Source organism: Hesperophylax consimilis, chromosome 7, assembly GCF_061612785.1.
Source record: "Hesperophylax consimilis isolate HC1 chromosome 7, BYU_Hcon_1.0, whole genome shotgun sequence".
Lineage (NCBI taxonomy): Eukaryota > Metazoa > Arthropoda > Insecta > Trichoptera > Limnephilidae > Hesperophylax > Hesperophylax consimilis.
This window is the reverse complement of record NC_142842.1, coordinates 6306515-6326822: the sequence shown is the minus strand read 5'-3', so window position 1 is coordinate 6326822 and position 20308 is coordinate 6306515. Positions and strand designations below refer to the sequence as shown.

The 20308-nt window shown below is 35.8% G+C and overlaps 1 protein-coding gene across 1 annotated transcript in view; it reads right to left on the bottom strand.

Annotated features, from left to right (window-relative positions):
* fab1 (1-phosphatidylinositol 3-phosphate 5-kinase fab1) overlaps positions 1–20308 on the bottom strand; it is a 40557-nt gene that overhangs the window by 18729 nt on the left and 1520 nt on the right. The window contains exons 2-16 of the mRNA XM_089633665.1: positions 15983–16282; positions 14816–14961; positions 13089–13172; positions 12341–12474; positions 9517–9612; positions 8927–8983; positions 6921–7088; positions 5607–5836; positions 5273–5531; positions 4346–4640; positions 3416–3595; positions 1980–2178; positions 1249–1354; positions 668–842; positions 30–161 (exon numbers count right to left, since the gene is read on the bottom strand). Coding sequence (XP_089489791.1) covers positions 30–161; positions 668–842; positions 1249–1354; positions 1980–2178; positions 3416–3595; positions 4346–4640; positions 5273–5531; positions 5607–5836; positions 6921–7088; positions 8927–8983; positions 9517–9612; positions 12341–12474; positions 13089–13172; positions 14816–14961; positions 15983–16282 — 2561 coding nt within the window. The remainder of the gene's footprint in view (positions 1–29; positions 162–667; positions 843–1248; positions 1355–1979; positions 2179–3415; positions 3596–4345; positions 4641–5272; positions 5532–5606; positions 5837–6920; positions 7089–8926; positions 8984–9516; positions 9613–12340; positions 12475–13088; positions 13173–14815; positions 14962–15982; positions 16283–20308) is intronic.

Genomic DNA, 20308 nt, shown 5'->3' with positions numbered 1-20308 from the left:
ATAAGAATGTTTAAGATTGTAGGACTTACTTCCTGACATGTTGCATGAGGGGTATTTGGCAGTTGATAGAGGTGCAAGCAGTGCCGGGGCTGAAGCAGTGGCGCTCCAGAAATAGACCCAGTGATATGTCATTGTTGCCGTACATGTCCATTCGCACAATCCTAGAAAAGAAATTCAGTTACTCGTAAATAGCGAATTACTTAGGTTATAGCAGAAATTCAAATGTGATGTTATCATCAAATGGCCAATTAGTGCCATTTTGATTTTTTGGCATTCTAAAGGTCCCCAACGCCGATTGTAGGTCCAATTCACAACACCTAAATAGTTCAACCTCAGTAAACACAATGTAAGAGTGACAGGAATAACGAAGAGATTTATAAAAAACATTTTCAGAATCGTGATTCATTTTTGCGTTATTATGTAGTATTGCGCTACCTCCTTCTTTATCCAAAGTTTCAGACAGCCTTACAGGGCATGTCCACAATAATATCCCAAAATTAAAACACAATAGTATTTTGGTTGTGAAAATCTCAAATTATAATAAAATTTCTAGAAGGTCAGAATTGCTAAAGCCGTATTTTTTTCAATACCCTTCCGGTTTAGATAGAAGCTACACATGTCCCATGATGTAACTAATAATAATGATTGTAAGAAAATGTTAACTAACCAAGGGTTTACACAAAAGTCTGGGGCATTAGTAGACCGGGAGCAATAACTGTAATACAGGAGAAACATTCTCTGATGCTGTTCCGGATCCAGGGGATCTACTGGAGGCTTCTCTGCTTCCTTGACAGTCTCCACCACCGCCTTGCTTGAGGATGGCGTCTTCAATTTGAAGGAATCTGCAAATGGTAAAAAGAAAGACATCTTAACCACTCAAGCTATGGCCCAAATTTTGGGAGATGATTTTTATGAATTATAAATTTAACGGTTTTAAAATTATTTATTTATAAAACCTAAAAATATGGGATAAACGGTGAAATCTAATCAAGGTGAAATCTAATCTGGGTAGATTCATTGACTTTAAAAGAAGTAAGCAGTTCATATGTTTCCGTATTAATATTTTAAGGTATATTCATAAAATCGAACATTCGGAAATCTCCATTGCTCAAGTAGTTGAAAGATCTTTTAGTCAAAATACAAAAGAAACAATGATGTAGTTGTAAAACGTCTATAGAAGATTATGTACATAGAAATAGTTTTACGTAAAATGTCAGTAAATTTATAAAGTAAGAATGACTGAGTCACCTAGCTGAAGTCGACTGCCATTGGCCCTGAAGTTAGCTAGAAGGGCTCTTACGGGGGATTCCTCGACGCTCTGCACAAGGGCCTCACTGATAAATGGATGCGCCTTCTAAACGTACAGAAATTGTATCTTAACCATTGGAGTGATTTTTTGGCATTTTTTGCCATTTTGCAAAAATGTTTTGAAAGATCGCTCGTCATAATGTGCCATATTTATAGAATCTAAAAATATGGGATAGGCGGCGAAATCTAGGTGAATTCATTGGCTTTAAACCGCAGTAAGCAGTTTCATATGTTTTCATATTAATATTTTGAGGAATGATATTAATTAAATAATATGGTAAATGTATATATGTACATGACACCACTCACTTCAGTGGACACAAATCAAAAACAAGGAAATACAAAAAGGAATAACATGTAAATAAAAATCTATATACATTAGAACAGAATAACCATGAACCATGAAGAGAAAATTTAAAAGAGAGCAAGATGCAATTAACTACACGAAAATCGGTAACAAAATAGAACATATTATATTTTAATCCCAAATGTTAAAAGACGATACCTTGAAAACCTTAAAAGATTCTGTTTATTATTATTACTGTTTCATAAAACACATAATTTAATACCGCTTGCAATTACGAGATTTAAAAATGTATTTGTTAAGGTTTTATGTAGTAAATAACAAAATATTGAGGGGAAAAAATATTGACCAAAAGTCAAATATGTACCTTCAGATGTAGCAGGTCAGGTTTTATCGCACTGGTCTTGCGTGGGTAAGGTGGGGTGTGTGGTGCTGGTGGGGGAGGGAAGAGGGGGGCGCGGTAGTAGGCCCTCAGCGGGCAACGCCGCCCCGTCTCGCTTTCAAGGTAGTGGGCCACCACACGCACGCCGGGCGACAGGGACAGCACGCACTCATCCGCGCTCCAGCTGGGAATGTTTTAGACAGTGTTAACAGTTAGTTTAACCTCTAGGATGGGTTTTTCACAGAATTAGAATTATTCATCAAATTTCGAAGTTAAAATTCAAGTTTGGTGAAAATTGTTTTTTTTTTTCAGCTACATAAGCGTTATTTCAAGTAAAATAAGCCATACGAGACTTTCCTGTAAATAAATACAGGATGTTGACTTTTTCATAACGGGAAAATTTTTGGCGACGGCAAAGAATTTATAAAGGCATTTCTGACGTGAATATCAGTGTTTTCTTCATAATGAGAATTTGAGTAAATAGGTAATTTATTTTCTATCAATGTATTTATATTAAAAAAAAATGTTATGTTATATATATATATATATAATATATATGTTATATATATATCCTATGTTATCCTACATTTTAATGTTTGGATGTTTTCTACAAAATCTTGAAATGTCAAAGAGATTTAGTATTAATTTTTTTATAATGATAAACTAATGTTTATAAGACAAGGTTATGCATAGCACAAAGGATAACAAATTATTATAATTTGTTATCGTTATCCAAGTCAAAATATTTCACCAACATATGTAGATATAATATGTCTCGACGCCATCTAGTGGGAAATTTAGCACTAACAAAGCCTTTCCTACAAAAATAAGTTGTTTACAGGTGGAAAAAAATATAATAAGCAGTAATTGTTGATTGAAGTACTAGTACATATTGAATTATTTGGCGTGTTGGAAATAAGCCGACGTGGCTCAGTGGTCCAGAGCACCTGACCGGACATCAGAAGGTGCGGGTTCAATTCCCGTCGGTGACATTTATTTTTACTGTAAAATATTACTAAAAATATTTTTTTACAGAAAAAAAAAAAAAACTTCTAAAAAGTTATTTATCCTTTTTACTTCTACCATCATGTAGAATCACCTCCAAAAATTTGTGCACTTTACCTTCGGACACTTGTGTATTTACATATAAGTGTATGTGGACGTTTTTTAAGTGAATTTTAGTCAGATAACTGAAATGTGGGTTAGTATAAAATTGAAATGCCAAAAATCTATTGCATTTGGAGCCTGGATGATTTCAACAGATGAACATCTCATATTTATCAGTAGGAAGATGTGTAAAACTCGATTTTGGCAAATTGTGGGTTGGACGCTTTCTGCGTAACTACGTAGGCTTAAGAAGGTGGAGGAAGCGTTCAACACGACTTAATACCACAAAAGACAAGCAACATCCTTCTACTCACCGCTCTCTGAGGGTGTCCAGCTCCTGTCCGGGCGAGGGTGAATGCGGTGAGTGCGGCAGGAACACCTCATCGTCTCCCGACAGTCGGCGCAGCGGGTCGCTGAAGTCGTCCACCGCCACCCCGCAGGCAGGAGCTGTGGTGGGGCGATCGCCGCTCAAGGGGTCCGTGCGGGCTATAGTCCTATTAAAATACCAGTCGAAATATATACACATATAACGTAAGCAGCAGCGACGTAACAATATATATAGACGCGTTGTTGAGCAAAAGGCAAGCAGAAGAAATGCCAATTGTTGTAGTTTCGAATTTTAATTTTAGTACTAAACTGTCAAGCGTCACATAAGGTTGTGTGCTACCTATAACTAAATTGCATAAAAAGTGCCAAAATGTGGTGATGAGAAAGTACTTGCATTATATGGTAAACACTAGAAAAAGCCAAGGAATTTTATTCATAAATACACATAAATTATATAGTATTATAAAAATACTATTATTTCAATTGTTTCCTGATGATTTTCAGCGCCATTAGAGAAAGTATGATTACATAGCAACACATAATTATAAGGACAACCTACTAGCAGTAGGTCAACTCATACAGTATTCCATATTTATCTTAGTGTTTCAGGCATCTAAGCCTTTTCTTAAATAATAGTACCTCGCCTAATTCGGTGATTCCTCATCCTCTTCATTCTTCATACTGCTATACATCATAATAAGACAGGATTTGTAACAGAAAAGCTGGCAAAGTGGAAGGCTAAAAGTAGATGAAATCATCGATGCGTTGGAGTGATCAAATATCACCTATGTCCGGAATGTCCATGCAGTGAAGGACCGTAAGGAGTGGATGAGCCTTGTTCATCCAGGAAAACGGAGTCTTGATCCTCAGAGATGAAGAAACGACTAAAGAAGAAGAACAGTAAAGCACACACTTACAGTTTCTGCTCTTTAACTTCTTCCTTCTCCAAATCATCATTATGATTGCCGTCCTGCGGGGAACCAGGTTCACTGGTATCGGGGAAGCAGAGGGCCGAAGAAGAAAGGGGCAATGTGCCCCCCATGTCCCCCAGCAGGCAGCTCTCCAGGCGCCAGTTGTAGGCGGCTAGCAGCACCAGGCTGGTGACCCGCTTGACCCGGCCCAGCTCCTCCAGGGGGGCCCCCCGCAGGATGATGCTGCAGCACTTCAGGTCTTTGGGATAGCCCTCGAGCACCATAAGCGTTTTGCTGTCATCTGAAAGCAAGTATTAATTAAGTTTAAAATTTTTATAAAACCCTGATGCTTAGAATCTTATAATATATTAGACATTGGTCAAGTACTAAAAATAGGTACAGGAGAATGATTCGGATGTGGCAAATTTAGCTTTTCCCAAAAAAAAACCTTAAGTATCAACATTTGAAGTGTAAATAGCAACTCATCATCCAAAGATGACCGCTATGTACCTAAAGGGACATGATTGCACAATACTTTGCGAGAGAGAAAGACAAATGGGTCAAGTCAAGTAAGAAAAAGAATACCAACAACAGGTGACAGTTGGAAATCAAATTTCATTGAATAGTGTCTCCAGAGAAACAGAGGTCCTCAACAGATGAGATGGGCTGCAGGCCCGTAAATACAATAATATAGTCATGTTCAAACTAATTCTCATTAATCAGTGAATGTAAAAAATGTGAAAAATCGTAAAAATGGTAAGTAAAAACCGGATAGGGATAGTCAGTTTTGCATGTGGGCATTTAGGCGACTAGCAACAGGCCTGCTGGGCTGATGACTGCATTCTTTTGATGCGTAAGATGGAGGACAGGAGTGATGCACTCGCCAAACGGAGAAGCACTTAATCATTGGCAGAGTGAAAGATTTGTACTTACAATTGAGCAGATAGAACGCCTTGCACGTGCCGAGTCTTGGTGGTGTCCTAACCACGTGCGCGTCCACGCTGTTGAGCACATCGGCGCGGCAGGCGCGGGCGATGCGCTGCAGAACGGGCGCGCGCACGCCGAGTGCCAACGCCACGCCGGCCGCCACCAGCTGTTCCTGGGCCAGGCGTGCCACGCCGCCCGCCACCAGCAGCAGGTCCGGCTCCAGACTGAGGATGCGGGCGCAGCACTGACGCAGATATTCTCCTTCCTGAGAGACAAACATTTAAAAATTAAATTCAAAAATGTCTTTATTGTACAAAATAACATTAAAAAATTATTTTACCTGCATGATCACGGGTTCCAGTGAAACCAACTTCCCCTCAACGCGCTGGTATCCGATGGAGCAATTGAGCAGTAGAACTCGGGGGCAGTTGATGCGCGTGGGCATGCCGCGGTGCACCACGTTCTTGGAGAAGGCCACGCCGGGCACCGTGCCGCACTCGGCCACCGTGCCGCCTGCAACCCGCTTCACACGCACGCTGCGTCTGATGTCCCACTCACTGCCACCAACATCTGGACACACAAAAATAATATTTATTAATTACTGTAATGTCGTTCTCCGGCCAAGTACAAACTTCTCTCATGTGCTGACGATAAAATAACGTTTTGCGAGCCGTTTGATTGCTGCCTTAATTACGTAATTACTCACTGTCTTTTTGAAAAATTAAGTTTTTGTAAACTGCATTGTTTTACCAGAAAATTTAGTAACTAAGGTATTAAGATGGAGATCGCGGACTTTGTTAAAAATATGTTTGATTTGACAAATATCGATCAGACGCACAATGAAAATGTAAGAAAGCAGTAATACCCATTGGCAGCACTATCAGAGGAATATTTTAAATCGAAACATCGATTTACCAAAGTAAATACGGAACAGCCAAATTTCGAAGTAAATCAAAGCACACCGGGTCAATGACATCGCAAATGTCATCTGAAGAAACGTCAAGTTAGCAACTAAACGCAAAATGCAAAAATGACCTTGTTTTTGAGGATTGGAACAAAGTAAGAAGTGAGTAAGACTGATTGACTTTTGATGTGATAGATTGACAATGAGGTTCCTTTTTAATCTCGGTTTCTACAATACTCGACAGCTGACATCTATGGGCAACCTAATAGACTAATCTAGTGCCATCTATGGGTGAGCTCATATACCAATATCAGAGATATTACACTAAATAAGTGTCCTTCACATTGAAAATAAAATAATATAATGTTTTCCTCTAAATAAATGTAGTAAATAGACATAAAATAGTAATAGGTCGATGACGTTTCCACAATGGCAATGCACTCTTTCACAGATAAAATAAATATGTTTGCATGTTACGAAACAACAAGATAATGTTAACCTCTAAGAGAGTGAGTTTTGAGAGAAGAAAGTGTTCAAAAGAATGAGTTTTTTTACCCCCAAAATTAACATTTTTTAAAATTGTATTCATGGCATGTGTTATAAAAATCAAACTTTGTCAAAAAAATACATATAAATGGTGTTAGAAAGAGAAAACACCAAGCTTTATATTCAAATCATTTTGTAACACAAGTCCAAACATTTTTTGCAATATAGTAGATTTTTAATTGCAGATAATAATGGTAGAATTACCCAGAGCGATCATGTTAGCCGTCTGCAGACAAAGAGGCAGTAGTACGGAGGCCCAGGACAGGCTGAGTCCTGCGCGGGCCAGCCCCTGCAGTAGCACTAGGCGCAGGTGCTCCGCCCCCGCCCCCTCCACCAGGGGGCAACACGGACGGCAGTCGGCCTCGGAATCTGCTGGAGAGAGGAGAGACTTGTGTAAGTAAACATAAACTGTGTTAAAGGAATAAGTTGGTTATCAATTGTGAATGTCAAACTCAATGGCCCGGATTGATGAAGCTGTTTGGGGTTCTCTGGAATAGAGGTCTACAGACTTCCGCTTTAGAGGTAGAGAAATGCACGTGACTTAAGGAAAAGATGAGTCAGATGGCCGAGCTAGTACGGTTGAAATTTGACATATATTGTAACGTTAAAGAATTGTGCAAGTTTGGATTGCCAGGGTAGTGCCCGATTATTGTTTTGTTGAGAGTTTTTTCGGGTGGCTGCCCTGCGATTGGTTGGACGAGCAGACAACATAACGCGGGTAGGAAGATCGGGGAACAATACGGGAGAGGACGAGCCGCGGAGTGCGTTGCGTTTTGCGGGACAAATTAATATTGAAAAAAAAAATGGAAAAGAGCACGCGGATACCATGAACCGATCCTTCGGAGACTTTCCGTGTAAATTAACCAAACATAAAACAGACGTTTTGACTCCTGCGCGAGATCAGCCGGTTCTTTGTTCGAGTGGTATTGTTCGAAGAGATTAAAATATACAATCAGTTATTTGGATTAAAAAATGGTTTTATTTATGAGTGTTTTTGAAGTGTAACTCCTTGGAGACTACACTGGATTACCAAGCATGCTGTCGAGGTGACGCAAAGATGAATCATCATTGTTCCGTTAAACGTTCAATGGATGCTGATTAATTGAGGATGGCCTCGCGCACTCCTTCCCACGAATCTCTACCCGGCGCAAACTGATACGGATTTCGCGGGGGCCTGTCGTCCTGGTCACCGCTGGCGGACTCTCAAAACACCTTCAGACGTGACAACATGATCAAGGTTCTTCAATGCTTTTACACATTATGCCTCCTTGCCTTAGCCCCATCATAGCCCTGGTGATTGACAAGGGTCCATGCTCATCAGACGTGACAATATGTAGGTAGCTACTAATGATTTTGTTCCGGTGGACCCTACGCATCAATCAGTCGCATTATTTTACTTGTCAGGTCGCTTATCTTATGGGGTGTACATGCTGGATGGAATGAATAGGAAGCTATATTATTATTCACCGGTGGTATAATTCTTGGAGGACAAGTTGAAACCTCTGAGAAACTTCTAAACTCCTGCCAGTCTCCTTAGCTTAGCTCTCCATCTAAGAAGTTCCATAATCAGAAACATCTATTTTGAGCAACAAGAAAAAAAATTTAACCACCTAAATTATAAACTAAACTTACACTTTTCAAATTACACGAATCCATTAAATTTCACAACTTCAATTCCCTTCATACACAATATTTAATTTTTTATCAAATCTTGTTATTTAAAATTCTGATAAATGGCCCCGACTCTCTTGATCTTACCAATTCATATGCCGTCAAGACACGACAAACCAATTTCTTTCATTTGCCAACACGTAGAATCAACATTAGAAAAAATTCCTCAATTCCTCTAATGTCAGGAATTTAACATTCTTAGCAATAACCTTCAGAAATATCGAACAGAAGTAACGCATATAATAATTGATATGTGAGTATAAAATGTATCCGGGGCATCTCCTATCCTTAGCCTATATTCCTCTTCTTGTCCCCTTTACCTACAAATTTTTTAATCTCTAAACTTTTATGGCTTAACTTTAATTAACTTCATATTATATTGAATATATTATAAAAGCGGTATGTTTCTTAAAAATAAAAAGAAATTAAGAGTAGAATTAAGAAAATTAGAAATAAAGATTAAGTAAAATAACGGATATTAATGTTGCAACAAGAAATTTTGAAGAATTGTATTAATAGAAATTCATAAAATCGCTCACCTTCTGTCTGCAGTGGTAGATTTTCTTCAGATTCAGCGTTGGAAATCTCTTTCACATCTGAAAAGATAAAATAAAATAAATATAAAAACACATTTTCACATACATATACATGTATTTAGGTACATAATTCTTCTAAGTGTTGAAGAAGACACTAATGTGAATCTTACCTCGAATACAGACCCTTAAATCAAAAATAGTTTAAAAAACGATTTTATAAAATCGAATTCAAATAAGTGCAGACCCATAGCGTTCAGGGCTGGTTGATAATTTAGTATCTAAAATGAAGGTGTTACAGATTGCGTACTAATTTGTTCGGTTGTTAATTAGTATGTACAAGGTTTCAATTATGTCTGTGCAGAGATGAATCATATTAGAAATTAGCTGAAATTTAACAAAATTAACACCTCTGCGAGTAAAGGTATGCTGATGACAGCTCCATCATAATGAGGTTACAACAGAGCACTTAACGGCAGAACAATACAAGAGTTAAATTCATTTCAGCATGTTTACATGGCATCAAATAATCAATAAGTAGGATATGTTCCAGTCTGCATTTATTGGAGAAGAAAGAAGAAAAGAAGGATATGTACCTTTTCTTTGTCCTCTCACCAGTCTTGCTGAGCTGTCGGCAAGATTAAGGTCCAGGCAGTAGGATGAGGTACTGCCGCTCATCTCTGGGCTGCCTCCTAAATATTATACCAACATAAATACACATCACCATATTTGACACATTCACAGATACAACGTCTATTGACATTATTTTAGAGGAGATGTAATATGACACAACGTATATTGACATTTTTTTAGAGGAGATGTGATATGACCAGAGATGTGCTTTATTTCAAATAAATCCATTTCAAATGGAAATGCAAAATGCAAAATGGGTATATTCCATTTTGCATTTTAAATGCTTTTCTAAAAACCATTTTGCATTTTGCATTTTAAATGCTTTTCTCAATGCATTTTCCATTTTAAATGCTTATTTGCAACATTCTTCCTACTATCTCCATTCATCTTTTTTTCATAAGCCCCAAATATCAGTCGGTCCTCAACCTCGCTATGAGAGATAATTTACATTTGTCAAGTTGCTCCCTGGTAGAAGCCCTGGCAATTGAGTGATACCATTACAAAAAATACTGATTCAAATACTGAACATGGGGCCATGACGCTGTAATATTAAATGTTAGATAGCAGTTTCTATGTTTTTACGTTGGCAACATTAGTCCCGCACAAATTTTTTGTGGTTTCATAATCTGTAGTCGTGGTGTTTTTGGATTTACCATCATATGTTTGATCTACATTGATGTCCATTATTAAATGACAAAATTGTTTAAAAATTCTATAATTATTTTAATTGTTTGATCTGAGAAACTATTTTGCATTTTCAATGCATTTTGAAAATATGTAGGTATTTTGCATTTGAAATGCTTTTCTAAAAACCATTTTGCATTTTGCATTTTCAAATGGAAAAGTTTTGACCCATTTCCATTTTGCATTTCAAATGGTTTTGGGTACCCATTTTGCACATCTCTGGATATGACACAACGTCTATTGACATTGTTTTAGAGGAGATGTGATATGACACAACGTCTATTGACATTGTTTTAGAGGAGATGTGATATGACACAACGTCTATTGACATTGTTTTAGAGGAGATGTGATATGACACAACGTCTATTGACATTGTTTTAGAGGAGATGTGATATGACACAACGTCTATTGACATTGTTTTAGAGGAGATGTGATATGACACAACGTCTATTGACATTGTTTTAGAGGAGATGTGATATGACACAACGTCTATTGACATTGTTTTAGAGGAGATGTGATATGACACAACGTCTATTGACATTGTTTTAGAGGAGATGTGATATGACACAACGTCTATTGACATTGTTTTATAGGAGGTGTGATATGATACAATATCTATTGACTTCAATTAACCATTTTTTAAATAACTAACGATTTTATTTATAAAACCTAAAAACATGGGATAAATGGTGAAATTAATGTGGATTCATTGGCTTCAAACCACAGTAAGCAGTTTATACGTTTTGCCTATTAACATTTAGAGGTTTGATTTTTGGAATGACCGCGGTTAAATCCCAAACCGAATGCCGGGAAATTTCTAAATACATTATCACTCGAGTAGTTAGTAAAACTATTAAAAATACAAAAGTTAAAAAAAATTAAAAACACCTCAGGGATCTTATTTCTACAGGGTTTTCCAATAAGAGGTGTTATTTTGAATAGCCTACTATTTCGGTAGATGTTACTTTTAAAGCTGTCATTTTTTGACATTTGACAAGTTGAAACTACGCCATTAATAAAAATGGAACGATACACACTTCAACAATGCATTGAAATTATTAAAATTCACTTGAGTGAATCAAATGCAAATCATCTTGAGTGATGAGGCCCATTTCCACCTCGGTGGCTTCGTCAACAAGCAAAATTGTCACTTCTGGGGCTCGGAAAACCCAAGAGTTATTGTTGAAAAGCCTCTCTATTCTAAACGTGTGACTGTTTGGTGCGGTTTATGGTCCGGCGGAGTCATTGGACCTTACTTTTTCGAAAATGAGGCTGGAATGGATTGCGCTATCGAGAGATGATAAATGATTTTTTATGGCCGGAATTGGATGGTATTGATCTGGACAACGTTTACTTTCAACAAGACGGCGCTACGTGCCACATAAGCAACCAAACCATTGATCTTTTACGATTGAATATCAAAATAACACCTCTTATTGGAAAACCCTATACTTTCATCTTTCCTCTGCTATTTACATGCACTCGTTTTGAGGCGTTAATGTCAAAAAATGTTACCTAGAAAAAAACATACCAATAATTGGAGGGGTTAAAGTCAAACAACTTTATCTACAAAAAACATACCAATAATAATAATCGGTGTGTCTTTTTGCCTAAACATTATTTGACTTCAAGTCCTCGAATTATTGGTATGTTATTTTTTTGATAATGTTGTTTGACTTTAAGCTCTAGAATTCTTTGAATGATTTTTACAGATAATTTTATATGACATTAAGCCCTCGAGTTGTTGGTATCAGAACTCGATTATGAACTGCTATTCTTGCCTTTTTGGACATCTTTTATTAGCATAAGTAGGACAAATAATGGTAACAAATATATTTTAAAGTAATTTTTTTTTTTTACATTAACCCCACATAGGAGGCTCTGAGGAAAATAACTTCCCTCAGGCCTATGTCATCTTTGGGGATGCTGTACAGAGGTTCTTTTGAAGGAAAGGAAGTTCTGGGAAAGAAAAAGGTATGACGGGTGGGTAGGAATCTAGAGATCAGTGTGTAAATGGTTTCCAGGGTGGCGGTGCCCAAACACACCTCCCAAATTAAAAATTTAAACATGTTGATTAATAAATCAATAAAGTAGTTGACATACCAGGTTCGGATGAGGTTTGGAAGTGTGAGCTAACGGGCTTATACAGGGTGTAGTCTGTGAAGGAGGTCTGCTCCGTTACACACTCCATGAGACCCTCACTCAGCAGGGCTTGGCAGACTGTCAAAGCCTCTCCACTGGAATCATTCATACATTTTATTATTTATTTATTTATATACGCCCTTAGGGCTTTTACATAAAACAAGTCTTAATAAATTACATAAGTGCATTAAAATTAACATAAAAAATATATTTTTATTCCCAGCTACTTGAATGGGATATGCAATTCAATTTATCCATAAGCACAATAGCAAACAATAGAATATAAAAAATAAGATTAGGAACAAAATGAATCAACATAATACAAAGAATAGGGAAAAGAAAAAAAACATATTTATACCTGCCTAGAGTAAATAGCAAAAATCAACATTAAAAGAAAAAGTAAGATATATGTTATATATTATATTAACATAAAAATTAAGTTACATATTATAAATGAAGATATCAACAGAAATCAAATTATTCCCAAGCCTAAGTAGCATTTGGACTGAAGAATGAATTAAATAGTTTATTTTCGACAAATAAACAAAGAACAACTCTGGAAGTCTCGTGTTACGATTTTGTACTGGGAACGTTATTGGCTTTGTTAAGTCAGGTGCATCCATTAAGCCGTTAACTAATTTGTGTAAAAGTACCGAATCACTCAAATTATTTAAATAAAAAACATTTGTAAATAATAAATAAATATTACATGGAAGCTACAAAGTGATGATCCTGAAGCCATTGCAAGACGTCGCCGCCTCTCCATACGCCCGGGTAGCGAATCAAGCGATACCTGCAATATAGAGAATAATTATTATGATTTATAGGCATATCAATTTAGATTCAGACTTTTCGTTTAAAAGTCAGATAAATAGGACTGTAAGCACCGGTTTTTTCACCTAAGACAACTCAAGTCTGTCCGAAGAAACCTTCCTACAGAAGCAACAAAACTACTTATCAACTCTTACGTAGTCTCACGTCTCGATTACTGCAACGGCATTTATGCCAGCCTTCCGAAATATCAAATTGACAAACTTCAATCAGTGTTTAATGCAGCAGCACGGCTCATAACCGGGGTTTCAAAATATAAGCACATTTTCATTCAACACCTTTGTAACTTTCACTGGCTCAAGTGACCCGAAAGAATCCAGTACAAACTGTGCTGGATGGTGTTTAAATCCATCAATGAAATGGCCCCACCCTACATCTCTGAACTATGTGTCCCGGAAAACACTGGTCTGAGGCAGTCAACTCTTAGATCAGCAACATCATCAGCTGTAGACAGACTGATAGAACCTAAGCGCAAGCCAAATACTAAGTTTGATGATCGCGCTTTCGGAGTATCTGGGCCGAAGGCTTGGAATTAAACTCCCTCCGCAACTAAGATCCATAACAAGTCCAACAGAATTCAGGTCTAAACTAAAAATTTACCTTTTTAAGCTATCATACCCTTAAAATAAATATACCATTCCTAAGAGAAAGTCCAGTTATATTCAATTTTCCAATTATGTCCTAAATTTCCCTAATAAACAATTAGATAATGTTAATTAAGTGTTAATCTCAAGTGACCTACCAGGTAAGTATTGTACTGTATATTATCTCCATAAATAGTTAGTAATAACATAGATCACTGTAGAAATTTATTATAAGTTTGTACAGCGCCCTTGAGGTGATTTTGCACAAAAACGGCGCTATACTTTAATAATAATAATAATATTATTATTATTATAATTCTACCAAAAAGAATTTCCCCTAAAGGTTCTGGTAAACGAACAAGATAAATTGCTTAATATTTCCGATTGCCAACGTGTTGGCTGTCAATATTGTCGTGTCCTGTCAAGATTGCTATAATATATAAGACTAATTCACAATGATAAACGATCTCCTGCAATAACTTCACTAAACTGTATAAACTTAAAAAAAAACATGAAATGATTTATTACGATTAATTGTGTTCGAAATTAAGACAGTTTTGGCAGCGGGTGGGTAGCGAGATGGAAATAAATTTGGCCTGGTAATATCGTCATAATATCGGTAGCCGAGTTGACAAGAATAGCCAATACATGACTCTTGCACAATTTTGACCGACAATACGGAAGACTTTACCGGAACCTTTAAGTTGCAGTGTTTAGATGCTGCGTACGCAATTGAGTGGGTCGAGAAGAAAGCAGGTTTAATACCTGCCATGGTGCAAAAATATATAATCGAATTGCACTCATTTATGATTTTATATTTGAGAGCTTCCAGTGTGGGTTTAGTAATGTTCACAGGGAAGTTTCATGAATTTTATCTATAGTAAGCATTGATATACAAGTAAATCAGAGTAAATTCTGTCAGCCATTAAATTAAAACAAATTCAAAATGAATCTTCATGGTATATGGTGTTAAAGAACTGTAAGGACAAGGCACGATATTGATCTTTGGTTGATGACTGACCTCTGATGCTGCAGTGGCAGTGACCTGCACAGCTGCAAGAAGATCTCGTGTAGGCTTTGGGTGTGCGGCCGCCCCTCCCCGCTGTCTGAGCTGGCCCCCGCCTCCTGCAGGAAGCCAGATTCCTCGCTTTCTCGAGGCAGGCGCTCCTGGAGACAGATATGGCATACAGGGTTAGTCACCATTATATTAATTACTAGCTGCACCCCGCCACGTGTTACAGTGGCTCAGTCTGTTTTTGCAGATAGAGACACAATAGCACATGCTATTTTTACGTCCAACAGATGGCACAAAAAAAGCATGTTTGTTTCTAGCGCTGTTTTTCAAAAAAATAATGTTTTTCCCTGTCACAGGTGACATCTATATGATATAGAAATATAAAAACAGACGCGTATTCGAATGCAACGTTGTGGCAAAATTTCAAACCAATCAGTAAAGAACTTTTGGAGATTTAAAATTTTGAACAAACAAACAATTACATTTTTATTTATATTATTATATTATCATTACGGTGCTACAACCCAGTATTGAATTTTGCCTTCTCCAAAAATGGTTCCTACTGTCTTCGGTTTCTAGCCATTGGTGAATGTTTTGAATTAATACTCCATTATTCCCAGTTTTAATACATCTTTTGGACAGAGAAATATTAAATATCAAGCTACAAAACTATTATAATGCCCTACCAAATAAAACGAAAAAATAACAGAAATTAATATATTTAAAACTAAAGTCAAAACATGGTTAAGAGAATATAGTGATAATCAACTTGTAAACATTATTAAGAGAATTTAAAGAAAACTACTACTAAAACAAAAATATAAAATCTAACAAAAAAAAAGTTGGTGTCCATTCTTCGGACTTTCCACTTCCATCCTATTCCATTCTTATTCCTAGAGGTAAGTCTTCCTCAGTTTGTTTCTGGGTCGCTTTCCCTGGTGCACAAACTCGGTTATAATTTTCGGTGCTCTGAAATCAGGCTTTATTTTCACATGGGACCTACAGAATCTTAAAACAGTTCATTAATTATGTAGAATCAATTTTCTCGCAAGGGTTAGGTTAAGTTCCTAAGGCATAAGTGACAAATATCTAATGTTCTAGTTAATTTAGAAAATAAATAAATAGAAATTAATTTTGTACTATGTATTTGTTTTTGCGGAACAGTCAATATACCTTCAGATTATTCTGCAAGGTGTGCAGATCGTGCGACATACCCTCGCCGCCCATCGTTTGCAGGTACTCGAGCACGACCCGTGCACAGTGCATGCAGACGCGCAGCCCGCCAGCGCATCCGCACACGTGGCCGGGGACGCGGTGCGAGCAGCAGCGCGCGCAAAAGATCTGCCCGCAGATGCGGCAGTGGTGGCGCCGCCTGAAGGCCGAGAAGCGAGTGCCGCACTCGTAGCACTCTCGCGACACATGGTCAGGCATCCAGTAGCGGGCGTGTTCGGTGTCGGCATAGCGTGCTACGCCCTAGAACAGAGGAGCAAATGGTCAGGTTCGTCAGACAGCACAACGTAGAAGGCGATTCACAACTATTAAATAATTCAAATTGAATAAATCAACTGTGGAAGCCCACCAATCAGAATCGATACACTTTTAGCTGTGTTCAGTGACACTACGACACTACGTTTATTCACTTACGCTAAGACGAATACAGAATGCTGTACGAAATGACCTACTGGCAGTAGATTATCCTTCTTATACATTTGTGTTGCGACGTTCGCTATTTCAATTTCTCTATGGCGCTTAAAATCTTCAGGGAACAGTCGAAATAATTGTATTCTTTTTAATAATAAATAATTGTATTATTTTCAATAATAAATAATTGTATTATATTCAATAATAAATAATTGTATCATTTTCAATAATAAATAATTGTATTATATTCAATAATAAATAATTGTATCATTTTCAATAATAAATAATTGTATTATATTCAATAATAAATAATTGTATTATTTTTAATAATAAATAATTGTATTATTTTTAATAATAAACAATTGTATTATTTTTAATAATAAATTATTGTATTATTTTTAATAATAAATAATTGTATTATTTTTAATAATAAACAATTGTATTATTTTTAATAATAAATAATTGTATTATTTTTAATAATAAATAATTATATTATTTTTAATAATAAATAATTGTATTATTTTTAATAATAAATAATTGTATTATTTTTAATAATAAATAATTGTATTATTTTTAATAATAAATAATTTGCATGATTTCAATTTAGTGAGAGATAGATAGAGCACACAACGTCACGGCGTCAAGCGAAAGTTTAGCATTAAATCGAAAATATGGTAATTACCGTATCTTTTGCTTGCCACTTTCAGATCTCTCCTCTCTTGAGAATGTAATGTTGTAAATAAATGATAAATAAATAAATCAAAATAAACTGTGAAGTGATCTGTGACATAAGATAATAATACGTAACATGTATTATTGTTTAATCGCTGGATAAGGAATAAATACTGACATTATTAAATCAATAAATGATTAGATATGTCAATAATCATAATTTTATTTCATCAAATATCATCTATTATGTTTTTAACCAAATAAGGGCAGTCGTATCGTGTGTGCAGTTTTGACAGCTTGCATTGATTTGGCTGTTTCAAAAAATAAGATCCATAAAGTTTTCACAGCCGTTGAAGTCAGATTAAATCATAATTTTTTTTTTTAATCATAAACCATTATTTATAAGACAAGGTTTTTATACATAGCACAAAGGATAAAAAATTATTATAAGCATTAATTACTCTCCTAAAATATCCATACAAATTGAAAATATCTCCAGAGTAAAAATAAATGTAGATATAATATATCTCGACGCCATCTAGTGGGAAATTCAGCACTAACAAAGCCTTTCCTACAAAAATAAATTTGCTGGTTTACAGGTGAAATAAATATAATAAGCAGTAATTGTCGATTGAGGTACTTGTACATATTGAATTATTTGGTGGGTTGGGAATAAGCCGACGTAGCTCAGTGGTCCAGAGTACCTGACCGGAGATCAGAAGGTGCGGGTTCAATTCCCGTCGGCGGCATTTATTTGTACTAGGGAGATATTTTCAATTTGTATGGATATATAAGGCGAGTAATTAATGCTTATAATAATTTGTTATCAGATTAAATCGGTCAATATTAGGGACACTTCATTGAAATCTTCAATTCAAAATTTTATATAAAGCTGATTAGACCAAGAGCGGTGCGCAGCAGATAAGTTAGTATGTATCATTGATGTATTATAATTAGATGAAAAATGAAGCGAAAAAATTAGTTCCACTTATTTGGGGGAAAGTACCCCGACGCTCTAACAGTGAAAGACGGGCAAACACAAGATACTACCAAAACCCGGTCCCCGCGCACTGCTTCTAGGGTGCTCATATTGGAACCCGTTTCGACAAGTATAACTCTGTGGTAAAAAAAAATTAGCATAACTGCTTACTAAAAAACTTGCAATACTTAATTTTAAGGTTAAACGCAACGCTCGTTGTATTCTACGTGTTCACAGATGGCGTTAATTAATTAATTTTGTTTAAATACGCTTTTGCAAGGTATTGCTTTACAATATTAAGACAAATCATTTGTTTGCGCCCTCATATACGCAATATGAATATGAATCAATAGTTTTGTTCGTTTAAAGACTTAATTCTTTTCGATTTTACCGATGATTCAATCCAATATTGTATTTGTATGCCTTTCTCGATAGAATTGAGTTTTTATATGGACAAAACTATTTATTCATATTCATATTGCGTATATGAGGGCGCAAACAAATAATTTGTCTTAATACTGTAAAGCAATACCTTGCAAAAGCGTATTTAAACAAAATTAATTAATTAACGCCATCTGTGAACACGTAGAATACAACGAGCGTTGCGTTTAACCTTAATATAATAAACATTATTGATACCCCATTTTTCTTAGAATTCTATGGCTTTAGCCGTAGTCATCGCCGCGACTTCTTCAAGATAACACAAGGGAGATATTAGATTAGGCGCTATAGAATGAAATTTCAGAAACAGTGGATATATGTAATTGTTCTTTAAGTAACCTTCAAACTTTTGTATTATCTTCCAAAATGTTAAGAATGTCAAAATAAGAAAAGCTTGTACTGTAATTAGATGAATAATCTGTTGTAAAATTATATCGTTAAAAATGATTGTGCGTTGATCAGCTTAAACACAAAAGCAAGATGGACATTGTATAGGCATGAATAAATTAGGAAATGTGGAAAATATATATGCGTATTATTAAGATTTTAGTGTGACATCAAAAGAAATTAAACCATCCTGGGAATTCAAGAATGTATTATTTGTAGACTGCCACTTCCCTACCATATCCATCTATATCTATATAAATAAAAATATTAATGTTCGTTTGTTCAAAATCTAAAATCTCCAAAAGTTTGCCACCAAATGCTTTGAAATTTTGATACAGGGTTGCATTCAGGTAAAAACATGCTTTTTTTGTCACCTTTGACATGTGAAAACATGTTTTATTTTAAAACAACGCCATTTGTTGGACGTGAAAGCAACATGCGTTATTTTGCTCTATCTGCACAGAAAGACTGGCGGGGTACAGCTAATGTATATAAATAAAAATGTAAATGTTGGTTTCTTCAAAATCTTAAATCTCTGAAAGTTCTTCATTGCATTAGAATACACGTGTTTTTATATATCTGTATTTTATAGATGTCGCCTGTGACAGGTAAAAACATGCTTTATTTGAAAATCAGCGCCATCTGTTGGACAAACATGTTTTTTTTTAAAACATCCAACCATCTGTTGCACGTAAAAGCAACATGCGCTTTTGTTTCTCTATCTGCACAGATAGACTGAGCCAAAGCAACAGTGGCGGGGTACAGCTATTTAGGTAATAAAACAATAAATGAAGAGGTGAAAAGAGAATATCAATTCATCCATGCCGATGATATTTTTATCAGTATTGTAAAAATTGTTAAGATTGTTATGGTGTATTTGTGAATGATTTTTAGAAATGCTAAAAACGAAAAACAATTCATGCCAAAACAGGAAGAAAAATAATGAAATTCGAGATATTATTAAATGCATAAAATAATGTCCCCAAGAAAAAAAGGTAAAGTTTTAATAGTCAGCTTACTTCTAAATACCCCAACATTTTGGAAATAACACTTCGTTTAAACATAAGTACAATAAACCACTATTTATGTCGGCAGAGATGGAAAAACATTCACAATATAGGTAGGTTATTAGGTTCTTAGTTATTTAAATAATAATTTGTGTGTATTTATATAGAAATGGAACTATCCGGCAAACTTCACAAAATACTAACACAAGATTAAACATGGCGTCGAAACACAGCAAATTTTTGCAATACAGTTTTTTTCCCTCTCCACGGTGTAGACCGTTGTTTCTACACTGAGCAATGGAAATTTCCAGGTGTTCAGTATTCGATTTAATTAATATCATACCTCCAAATATTAATACGGAAACATATAAA